Genomic DNA, 12,445 nt, shown 5'->3' with positions numbered 1-12,445 from the left:
TATTGTATATGTGTACAAGACACCTGTCAGATTTGCACCTGTCTGAGTGGACCAATCCATTGTGGAGGTCGTAGGGATGGCATAGTCCATCACTCTCTAAGAAGTTCTTCTGAACTTGTATATGGTCATATTACATAAGGACAATGGTGCAACACTAATAAAAAATAGTATTTTATAACAAATGCACTTTCTCCCGCATTGGATAGTGGTCGCTGTCGACGGTTCTGAAACCAATCAGTGCGCTGTTGAATTGGCGCCTTTTCCTAGACCATGTTATGTGCATAATAGCAAAGTTAACCAGCATGTTGGAGTTGAGAACAATGCAGCAGAATGAGATGAGAAAACAGCCCTTGCCTTAATGTCTAAGAAAGGTGAGGAGAGAGGAAACCCCAACTTAATTGTCTATAATCAGTAGCCTAACTGTTAAAAACGCCTGGCTTTATAAATCATCCATGTATATCTACAGAAATAAGACAGATCCTGCTTCTGTTGCCTATTTGAGTGTTTGTTTAATACCCTACTGATTCTGTGTGTACCACACCTCACACAACGACATGTCAAGTAAACAATATGGGGGAAAATGCACAAGTCTTTTTCAATCTTCAACATAGAAATGCTACCCCAAAAAATGTATTGAAACTTGTTACAAATGATCACTCATGATTCACTGAACAATATTTTGAAAGAGGAAGTAAAGCACCTTAAGAATGGTTTCGTCTCCATCTCTACTAACCAAAGCTAATTGTATGGATTTTTAACCCTATTAATAATGTAAAATTAACATCTGTACAAAAAGACTCATGTGAAGGCCAAATTACAGAGGAACTTCTTGATGCAATTAAAGCCTTTAAGGATGGGAAAACTCCAGGGCTGGATGGCATACCAGTGGAAGTATACAAAAGTTTTTTTGTATACTCAGAGGACCATTATTAGCATGTTTTTACCACTCCTATATAAACGGTAGATTATCAGACAGGCAACAAGGTCTGATTTCATTATTACTGAAACAGGATCCAAGTGGTGTGTGTATATAAAGATCCAGTCCATTTAAAAAATTGGAGGCCTCTTACAATTTTTGCATCACAACACTGAAGTGTATCTAAATGCTTGGCGCATAGAATTTAAAAGGTTTTGTCAGATATTATTCATCCTAATCAGACAGTTTTTTTACATGGACGATACATTGGAGATAATATAAGACAAGTACTGGAAACAATAGAATACTATGAAATATCGGGGAAACCAGGCCTGGTTTTCATAGCTGATTATGAAAAGGCTTTTGATAAAGTATGACTGGAGTTTATATATATATGCCTAGAATATTTCAATTTTGGAGAATCTCTTATAAAATGGGTTAAAGTTATGTATAGTAACCCTAGGTGTAAAATAGTAAATAATAGCTACATCTCAAAGTTTTAAACTGTCGAGTAAAACAAGGTTGTCCACTATAGGCATATTTATTTATTATTGCCATTGAAATGTTAGCTGTTGATATTATTAGATCTAATTTTAAGGGATTCGAAATTTGTGGATGAATTACAAAGGTGTCATTGTACGCTGATGATTCATGTTTTCTTTAAAAACCACAATTAGAATCCCTCCACAGCCTCATAGAGGATCTAGATACTTTTGCTAACCTCTCTGGATTAAAACCAAATTTCATCACTGAAAAATGCAACTTTTACATGACCGTGTAGTTTACTAATAAAATGGTCTGACGGGGATGTGGACATACTCAGTATACAGTGGCTTGTAAAAGTTTTCACCCCCCTTGGCATTTTTCTTATTTTGTTGCTTTACAACCTGGAATTAAAATGGCTTTTTGGGGGGTTTGTATCATTTGATTTACACAACATGCCTACCACTTTGAAGATGCAAAATATTTTTTTTATTGTGAATGAAATAAGACAAAAAAAACAGAACTTGAGCATGCATAACTATTCCCCCGCCCCCAAAGTCAATACTTTGTAGAGCCACCTTTTGCAGCATATACAGCTGCAAGTATCTTGGGGTATGTCTCTAAGCTTGGCATCTAGCCACTGGGATTTTTGCCTGTTCTTCAAGACAAAACTGCTCCAGCTCCTTCAAGTTGGATGGTGTACAGCAATCTTTAAGTCATACCACAGATTCTCAATTGGATTGAGGTCTGGGCTTTGACGAGGCCATTCCAAGACATTTAAATGTTTCCCCTTAAACCACTCAAGCTTTATCAGTATGCTTAGGGTCATTGTCCTGCTGGAAGGTGAACCTCCGTCCCAGTCTCAAATCTCTGGAAGACTGAAACAGGTTTCCCTCAAGAATTTCCCTGTATTTACCACTATCCATCATTCCTTCAATTCTGACCAGTTTTCCAGTCCCTGCCAATGAAAACATCCCCACAGCATGACCCTGCCACCACCCTGCTTCACTGTGGGGATGGTGTTCTCGGGGGAATGCGAGGTGTTTGGTTTGCGCCAGACAGCGTTTTCGATGATGGCCAAAAACTTCAATTTTCGTTTCATCTGACCAGAGTACCGTCTTCCATATGTTTGGGGAACCTCCCACATGCCTTTTGGAGAACACCAAACATGTTTGCTTATTCTTTTTCTGGCCACTCTTTTGTAAAGCCCAGCTCTGTGGAGTGTATGGCTTAAATGGACAGATACTCCAATCTCCGCTGTGGCGCTTTGCCGCTCCTTCAGGGTTATCTTTGGTCTCTTTGTTGCCTCTCTGATTAATGCCCTCCTTGCCTGGCCTGTGAGTTTTGGTGGGCGGCCCTCTCTTGGCAGGTTTGTTGTGGTGCCGTATTCTATTTTTATAATAATGGATTTAATGGTGCTCCGTGGGATGTTAAAAGTTTCAGAGTTTTTTTTATTTTTATAACCCAACCCTGATCTGTACTTCTCCACAACTTTGTTTGGAGAGCTCCTTGGTCTTCGTAGTGCCACTTACTTGGTGGTGCCCCTTGCTGTTGCAGACTGGGGCCTTTCAGAACAGGTGTGTATATATATACTGAGATCATGTGACACTTAGATTGCACACAGGTAGACTTTATTTAACTAATTATGTGACTTCTGAAGGTAATTGGTTGCACCAGATCTTATTTAGGGGCTTCACAGCAAAGGAGGTGAATACATATGCACGCACCACTTTTCCGTTTTGTATTTTTTTTAAAATATATTTTGAAACAAGTTATTTTTCACTTCACCAATTTGGACTATTTTGTGTATGTCTGTTACATGAAATCCAAATAAAAATCTATTTAAATTACAGGTTGTAATGCAACAAAATAGGAAAAATGCCAAGGGGGTGAATACTTTTCCAAGGCACTGTATATATCCAGAAAGAAAGAAATGATCTCACCCGAATACATTTTTATAGAAAGTTAGTAAAAATAGATAAGATCTTGCTACCATGGAAAGGAAAACACCTGTCTATTTGTGGAAAAATCACCCTGATTAACTCTTTAGTCATATCACAGTTTACCCATTTGCTTATGGTTTTACCTACACCTAGTGACCTGCTTTTTAAATTATATGAACAAAAAATATTACATTTTATTTGGAATGGCAAGCCAGACAAAATTAAAAGGGCCTATTTATATTATGAATTTGGAAGGAAGACATTATTAAATATTAAAGTATTAGACCTCTCACGGAATGCATCAGTCATACAAAAGTTATACTTAAATGCGAAATGGTTCTCTAGTAAATTAGTAAGAATGTCTCACCCCATGTTCAAGAATGGCCTTTTTCCCTTTATTCAAATTACAGCTGCTCACTTTTTTTTTGCAATTTCAGTTTAATCCACCTGAAAAGACAGAACAAATAATACCACAAATATTGTGGTTAAACTCAAATATACTAATTGATTTTTTTTTTTAATGATTTTTCGATATATAAAAAATATATATATATACTGTTTGTAAATTATATCATGAATAGGACTGGTGGAGTTGTCACACATGCAGCTAACACAGACATATGGAAATGTCTGCTCTACCCAAAATTATAACTAATTGCAGCATTACCACAAAAATGGAAGAGGCAAGTAGAAGGATGAAAAAGTAAGGAACTTGTCTGTCGGCTCTGCATTAAAGAGCAAAAATGGTTAAAGAAAATTGTGGGAGAAAAAATACACTGCTCAAAAAAATAAAGGGAACACTTAAACAACAATGTAACTCCAAGTCAATCACACTTCTGTGAAATCAAACTGTCCACTTAGGAAGCAACACTGATTGACAATAAATGTCACATGCTGTTGTGCAAATGGAATAGACAAAATGTGGAAATTATAGGCAATTAGCAAGACACCCCAAATAAAGGAGTGGTTCTGCAGGTGGTGACCACAGACCACTTCTCAGTTCCTATGCTTCCTGGCTGATGTTTTGGTCACTTTTGAATGCTGGCGGTGCTTTCACTCTAGTGGTAGCATGAGACGGAGTCTACAACCCACACAAGTGGCTCAGGTAGTGCAGCTCATCCAGGATGGCACATCAATGCGAGCTGTGGCAAGAAGGTTTGCTGTGTCTGTCAGCGTGGTGTCCAGAGCATGGAGGCGCTACCAGGAGACAGGCCAGTACATCAGGAGACGTGGAGGAGGCCGTAGGAGGGCAACAACCCAGCAGCAGGACCGCTACCTCCGCCTTTGTGCAAGGAGGAGCACTGCCAGAGCCCTGCAAAATGACCTCCAGCAGGCCACAAATGTGCATGTGTCTGCTCAAACGGTCAGAAACAGACTCCATGAGGGTGGTATGAGGGCCCGACGTCCACAGGTGGGGGTTGTGCTTACAGCCCAACTCCGTGCAGGACGTTTGGCATTTGCCAGAGAACACCAAGATTGGCAAATTCGCCACTGGCGCCCTGTGCTCTTCACAGATGAAAGCAGGTTCACACTGAGCACATGTGACAGACGTGACAGAGTCTGGAGACGCCGTGGAGAACGTTCTGCTGCCTGCAACATCCTCCAGCATGACCGGTTTGGCGGTGGGTCAGTCATGGTGTGGGGTGGCATTTCTTTGGGGGGCCGCACAGCCCTCCATGTGCTCGCCAGAGGTAGCCTGACTGCCATTAGGTACCGAGATGAGATCCTCAGACCCCTTGTGAGACCATATGCTGGTGCGGTTGGCCCTGGGTTCTTTCTAATGCAAGACAATGCTAGACCTCATGTGGCTGGAGTGTGTCAGCAGTTCCTGCAAGAGGAAGGCATTGATGCTATGGACTGGCCCGCCCGTTCCCCAGACCTGAATCCAATTGAGCACATCTGGGACAACATGTCTCGCTCCATCCACCAACGCCACGTTGCACCACAGACTGTCCAGGAGTTGGCGGATGCTTTAGTCCAGGTCTGGGAGGAGATCCCTCAGGAGACCATCCGCCACCTCATCAGGAGCATGCCCAGGCGTTGTAGGGAGGTCATACAGGCACGTGGAGGCCACACACACTACTGAGCCTCATTTTGACTTGTTTTAAGGACATTACATCAAAGTTGGATCAGCCTGTAGTGTGGTTTTCCACTTTAATTTTGAGTGTGACTCCAAATCCAGACCTCCATGGGTTGATAAATTTGATTTCAATTGATAATTTTTGTGTGATTTTTGTAGTCAGCACATTCAACTATGTAAAGAAAAAAGTATTTAATAAGAATGTTTCATTCATTCAGATCTAGGATGTGTTATTTTAGTGTTCCCTTTATTTTTTTGAGCAGTGTATATATATATATATACCAATTTCATTTAAGGACATTTTTTTTTTACAGCTGTGCCATATAGATTGCAAAATAGTTGGGAAGAGATTTTCGATGTACCGATTCCACGGCACATGGTTTATGAATTGACACGCATTATGACGACGGATTCAAAACTTCACATTTTCAATTAAAATTATTATACAAAATTCTTGCAACCAATAGAATGATATAGGGGATACAATCTTCTCAGCTCTGCAGATTTTGCTGCGAGGAGGCAGAGTCGTTAGATCATTTATTTTGGTACTGTCCATATGTAGCTCGTTTTTGGAGTGGCTGAAGAATTGCAACATTTACCTAGAACTAATGCTGCCGATAGCAATACTGGGTAATGTGAAAAGTCACAGTCAATCGATCAATACTATAATAATTATTTTAGCAAAAATGTTTCTTTAATTTACAATCTGCAGAAGCTATGAGAATAGAAAGGTTCAGTACTTTTGTGAAGCATCACAGCACAGTTGAAAAATATATGGCAAATAGAAATCCAAAATGGATGGTGTTAAGCGATAGATGGGAGGGATTGAATGGAGCTGAAAGGTGGGACTTATTAAGATAACAAATCTAAAACATATGGGTTCTGTAAAATGTATATAGGTTCAGAAACATTGAAATAGCACAGTTACAAATAGAAATCAAACTGGATGGACATCAGAAATAGAGGAAGGACTGAAAACAAACAAAATATAACTATTGTAAAATAGATTGTCTGTAAAATGTGTATAAGATGTATAAACTGAAGGTAGAAGCCTAAGTGTTATTGCTTATTAGTTTACTCCAATTGGGGGAAGGGTGGTAGGGTTTGCAGGGAATAATAAAGGTATATTCTAAAAAGTGTGTATGTATTTATTTATTTACCAAAAAATATATATATTTATTTACCCAAAAAATATGGGGGATTGGAAATGATGCAGACAATTACATTGTTGGAAGCAACAATCTATCCTCAATATTAAAGCTGATACACCCCCTGGGAAAAAAATTAATATATATTTTTTAATTCACATTTGTCTGTTTTTAGGCCTTTCTGGTAATATTTATTATTTATTTAGTGTTTACACTGTTCCAAATTGTCCAATTTTATTTCAACAACAACAAAAAATATTTTTTTATATAATATTATTATTAACGCTCCTTTTTCTTGATCTCCTTCATATTGTTACTAATAATAATAATAAGTGATGTCATTATCATTAGTAGTGTTAGTATAGCAGCCTTCTATAACTACCATCCAGCTGTAAGCCTAAGAGCGCTTCCTGCTTACGGTATTAAGGCTAACTTACATAGGCCTATATTTCAAGACTTATATAGGCTACTGTATCAATCATATGAGTCATTCATGATTTGAAATGCAGTCAAGCATTTTAGTTTTAAAAGAAAGTGACCCTTAAATAATTAGCTTAAACAATAAATAAACCGTTCCATTTCGGAAATTGCATTAACGAATGAATGTGAATGTTTTTAGTCTTTGCTGTTATAAAGGCTTTTTAAATAAAAACGTTACCACAGGTATGCGTATAATTTATTTAGTGTTGTTTACATTGTTCCAAACGGTCAGAAAAATGTTATTGTAATCTAACAGCACCTGTTAGGCATACATAATATGCACGCAGAGCTTGCTCCTTAACTTTTATTTTTCTTCATATCCAGTATTTTCCACAACTAGTCAAATGTATTCCACAAATCTGACTTCCCCTTTACCTCCTGAGCAACCAGTAAACATTTCCCCGTTTCGAGTTTATTTGTCACGTCCTCTGCATCCATTTTGCTGTTATGATGTTTGGAGTTTGTTATGACCATTTTATTGATGTGATTATGATATGCTATAGGTCAGGCCATATTGGTCACGTGCATGCGATGCATACATGTCACATAAAGAGAACAAGGGTTGAGGGAATAGGGAATGTTTTCCCTAAAAAAATTAGGGATTTTGGTAACAGAGCTTTTCAGTCAGAAATGACTGTTGCAGCTTCAGCAACCCGTACAGCGTGATAACTGGTGGTTGCTGCAGCAACGCGTACAGCGTGATAACTGGTGGTTGCCGCAGCAACGCGTACAGCGTGATAACTGGTGGTCGCTGCAGCAGGGAGGAGAGAGAGGGACAACAGGTGTTTGTCACAGTCATTCGCTGTCTTTTTTTTTTTTACACAGCGTTGCAAGTTTGAGCCCAGCACAATCAAATCAATTGCTGGTCGGACTCCCTCTAGTCATTTGTGTGTCTTAATTATTTAATCAAACAGTGTGCTTAAAGAATGAGACAAGCTAAGTTAATATAAACTCAGCAAAAAAAGAAACGTCCCTTTTTCAGGACCCTGTCTTTCAAAGATAATTTGTAAAAATCCAAATAACTTCACAGATCTTCATTGAAAAGGGTTTAAATACTGTTTCCCATGCTTGTTCAATGAACAATAAACAATTAATGAACATGCACCTGTGGAACAACGGTCATTAAGCCATGCGTTCCGCTAGCGGAACCCCTGACAACATTCCTCTGAAAAGGCAGCGTGGGAAATTCAAAAATATTTTGGGGAAATATGTAACTTTCACACATTAACAAGTCCAATACAGCAAATGAAAGATAAACATCTTGTTAATCTACCCATCGTGTCCGATTTAAAAAAAAAAAAAAAAAAAAAAAGTTTTACAGCGAAAACACAACATATGACTATGTTAGATCACCGCCAAGTCCAAAAAACACACAGCCATTTTCCCAGCCAAAGATAGGAGTCACAAAAAGTAGAAATAAAATTAATCGCTAACCTTTGATCTTCATCAGATGACACTCATAGGACATCATGTTACACAATACATGTATGTTTTGTTCGATAATGTGCATATTTATATCCAAAAATCTGTTTACATTGGCGCCATGTTCAGATATGCCTCCAAAATATCCAGAGAAATTGCAGAGAGCAACATCTAATAACAGAAATACTCATCATACACTTTGATGAAAGATACATGTTTTACATAGAATTAAAGATACACTTGTTCTTAATGCAACCGCTGTGTCAGATTTCAAAAAAACTTTACGGAAAAAGCACACCATGCAATAATCTGAGACGGCGCTCCGATATAAACAACATTTTCCCACCATGTTGGAGTCAACAGAAATACGAAATTACATCATAAATATTCCTTTACCTTTGATGATCTTCATCAGAATGCACTCCCAGGAATCCTAGTTCCACAATAAATTGTTGTTTTGTTCGATAATGTCCGGTATTTATGTCCAAGTAGCTACTTTTGCTAGCACGTTTAGTACACATGTCCAAACGCTCGCGCAGGTCCTGGCGAACTCGGACGAAAACTTAAAAAAGTTATATTACAGGTCGAATAAACTTGTCAAACTAAGTAGAGAATCAATCTTCAGGATGTTGTTATCATAAATATCCAATAACGTTCCAACCGGAGCATTCCTTTGTGTCTACAGAAGTAATGGAATGCAAGGCGATATCACGTGGAATGCGCATGACCAGGAACTGGCATTCTGCCAGACCACTGACTGAAACAGTTCCCATCCGGCCCCACATCACACTAGAAACTTCATTCAACGTTCTACAGACTGTTGACATCTAGTGGAAGGCGTAGGAAGTGCAAACAAATTCATATCCTACAGTGTTTTCAATAGGCGATGAGTTAAAAATCGACCAGCCTCAGAATTTCCACTTCCTGTTTGGAAGTTTGCCTGCCATATGAGTTCTGTTATACTCACAGACATCATTCAAACAGTTTTATAAACTTCAGAGTGTTTTCTAACCAATAGTAATAATAATATGCATATATTAGCATCTGGGACATAGTAGGAGGCAGTTCACTCTGGGCACGCTATTCATCCAAAGTGAAAATGCTGCCCCCTATACTAAAAAGTTAATGCAGCTGGTGGCCACGCCAGATACTGACTGTTACTTTTGATTTTGACCCCCCCTCTTTGTTCAGGGACACATTATTCAATTTCTGTTAGTCATGTCTGTGGAACTTGTTCAGTTTGTCTGTTGAATCTTGTTATGTTCACACAAATTATTCAATTTCTGTTAGTCATGTCTGTGGAACTTGTTCAGTTTGTCTGTTGAATCTTGTTATGTTCACACAAATATTTACATGTTAAGTTTGATAACAATAAACGCAGTTGACAGTGAGAGGACGTTTCTTTTTTTGCTGAGTTTAGTTGATTTGATTAAAACATACCATGTGTCTATATACGGAAAAATACACGTTTTAACATTTAAACAAAACGATTGGTCGAAAGAACAGACGACTCTTGGTTGACCAAGATTTTATTTTAGTTGGGGACAGCCCTACATTTCCTTATGAATCCTAACCCCCACCTATTTTCTCTGTTGTCCTCCAGGGCGACGCCAGGGGCCAGCTGGTGTCGGAGCGGCTGGGCCTGGGCCACAACCTGGACCTGTCGGACACCATGGTGCAGCAGAAGTTGGACGAGATCAAGGAGCAGATCCGCCGCGAGATCCGCAAAGAGCTGAAGATCAAGGAGGGTGCGGAGAACCTGCGCAAGGTCACCACGGACAAGAAGAGCCTGGCCTATGTGGACAACATGCTGAAGAAGTCTAACAAGAAGGTGGAGGAGCTCCACCAGGAGCTCCAGGAGCTCAACGCCCACATTGTGGTCAAGGACCCCGACGACCTACTAGGTATGGCTATTTTTCACGGGGAGTGGGAGTAACTAGGGTTGCCAAACTCTTGAAACTTTCCACAGGTTTTTCAGAAATCCCTGGTTGGAGGATTCACTCGCTGCTTATTCCCTCCGGATTTCAGGAATCCTTCAACAGGGATTTTTGAAAAACCTGGAAACTTCAGGGGATGTAGCCTATGTGAAACCTTTCTTTTGATATGAGGTGTATGTACTGAATGCTTTCCCTCTGTTCTGTTTCACATAGGCTAAACGGAATTTAGTGCAGTACTATGCTCTCTTTAGGTGTGGTATTTCTTGGTACAAGGACACTCAATACATGATACAGCACATAATACACAAATAGGACCCACACACAATGAATGCCCTCTATTTTGGTGACTCATCTTCTAGGAGCTGACACTGGCATATTCCTTATTGTTTTACAATAGGGCTCCGTTTAGTTATTTTCGAGGCTGTTGGAACCTGCTACCATGAATTTGTGAACAACAATGGATTTTTAGCACGTTACTGGAACACGGGTAAGTGTTTCAGTGGATGTGCAGGGAATAGTTGATCTTATTAATAGTGGGTGGAGAGAGAAGGACTGGGTTTGTCTGTCTGCTGCTATGGCATTTCTTACTCCCTAGTTGTAGACATTGGAAATGGGGGCTGCCTTTCTGTATGTAATGGAAGTCATAAAGATTTTTAACTGGATCTAAAGCACTTACAAATTTGTAACATATTGTACGAATTAGAGCATTTTTCAGGACAAAACATAGCATACAAAATGGATGACGTTGTTCATAATTGTGCACAATTTTCGGGGACCCATTTTGTTTCGTGAGAGCTACATTCAAAACTACTGGCTGAAATTATACAAAACCTTTTTATAATGTAACTTTAAGTGGGAACAAATTTAGCCTGACTCATTGAACCCTTATCTGACGAGAAAGGTGTTTTGTTCAGGGATGCATTGCCAGTGTTATGTCGCGGAACTGGGAACTGACCTCAGGCCAAGTTCTAGAGCAACGGGGGGAGGGTTCTGTCCTCCACAACTGATGTCAGATCACCTTCCCCTTTTTTCACACCCAACAATATGACAAAACACTAAACAAGTCTTAGGTCAGTTCTTAAATGACGATGTAACTATGTGTTGCGTTCTACCCTGTCGGTGGCTGACCTGGGATCAGACGTTGGGCTGGTTTCCCTGTCAGCGCTCCAGGAGTGACATCACCCTGCTTGATATTCATTTACTTTTTTTGTTGTAATTTTAGCAGACGCTCTTATCCAGAGCGACTTACAATAGGGAGTGCATACATGTTGGTACTTTTTGTACTGGTCCCCCGTGGGAAACGAACCCACAACCCTGCCGTTGTAAGCACCATGCTCTACCAGCTGAGCCACACGGGACCATATTCAATAGCTCAGCACTTGTCGGCTGGCCCAGCGTGAGCTGTGTGGAGGGGGCCCTTGACTGGTCCTGACCCCGACCAAACCCCTCTCTTCTGGAGGGAAGCCCTGGATCACAGGCACACACACACACGGATAGACACACACGCACACACTGATAATTGAATGTCAGTTAGGACTGCAATACAGTCCGTACACACACAACATAGCTGAGTATCCAACGTTTATATTTGCATCTGCTTACACTCAGTCTGAGCTTGAACACAGATTAAACATATTGTCGGAGGAATCTTGCGGACCCATAATCATTCTCGTTAGTGTTAAATTAACAACTTTATGACTCTGGTGCTGCCTAGCAACCTGACGTTCTCCTTCATATGCATTGCCAGGTTATTGGCTGATTAAATTAATTATTACTCTCTGTTAGAATGAATTGGCGACCTCCTGAGGAGTCTCCAGAGACGCCAATGTTTAACAGGATGTGCTTCTCATGCTAAAGCGGTGTGTGTGATATTTGAATGCTAACTATGGTTAGCGCTGTTGACTGGGTATAGGCCTAGAGCTATTAGCGGTAGGGATATGTTGGTCAGCTGTGGAGCCATTTCAGCACAGGAAGTTGGTGGCACCTTAATTGGGGAAGACGGGCTCGTGGTAATGGCTGGAGCGGAATATTGGACC

The 12,445-nt window shown here is 39.9% G+C and overlaps 1 protein-coding gene and 1 non-coding gene across 2 annotated transcripts in view; one reads left to right on the top strand and one right to left on the bottom strand.

Moving 5' to 3' along the window:
* pkn2 (protein kinase N2) overlaps positions 1-12,445 on the top strand; it is a 39,033-nt gene that overhangs the window by 7,755 nt on the left and 18,833 nt on the right. The window contains exon 2 of the mRNA XM_038964241.1: positions 10,076-10,376. Within this exon, the coding sequence (XP_038820169.1) occupies positions 10,076-10,376 (301 nt within the window). The remainder of the gene's footprint in view (positions 1-10,075; positions 10,377-12,445) is intronic.
* trnav-uac lies at positions 11,694-11,769 on the bottom strand. Its single transcript has one exon. It is a non-coding gene; the product is annotated as a tRNA-Val (tRNA).

The sequence above is a fragment of the Salvelinus namaycush genome, chromosome 25, assembly GCF_016432855.1.
Source record: "Salvelinus namaycush isolate Seneca chromosome 25, SaNama_1.0, whole genome shotgun sequence".
NCBI classification, from domain to species: domain Eukaryota; kingdom Metazoa; phylum Chordata; class Actinopteri; order Salmoniformes; family Salmonidae; genus Salvelinus; species Salvelinus namaycush.
Note: the sequence above shows the minus strand (reverse complement) of the source record. Positions and strands in the feature narration are given on the sequence as shown.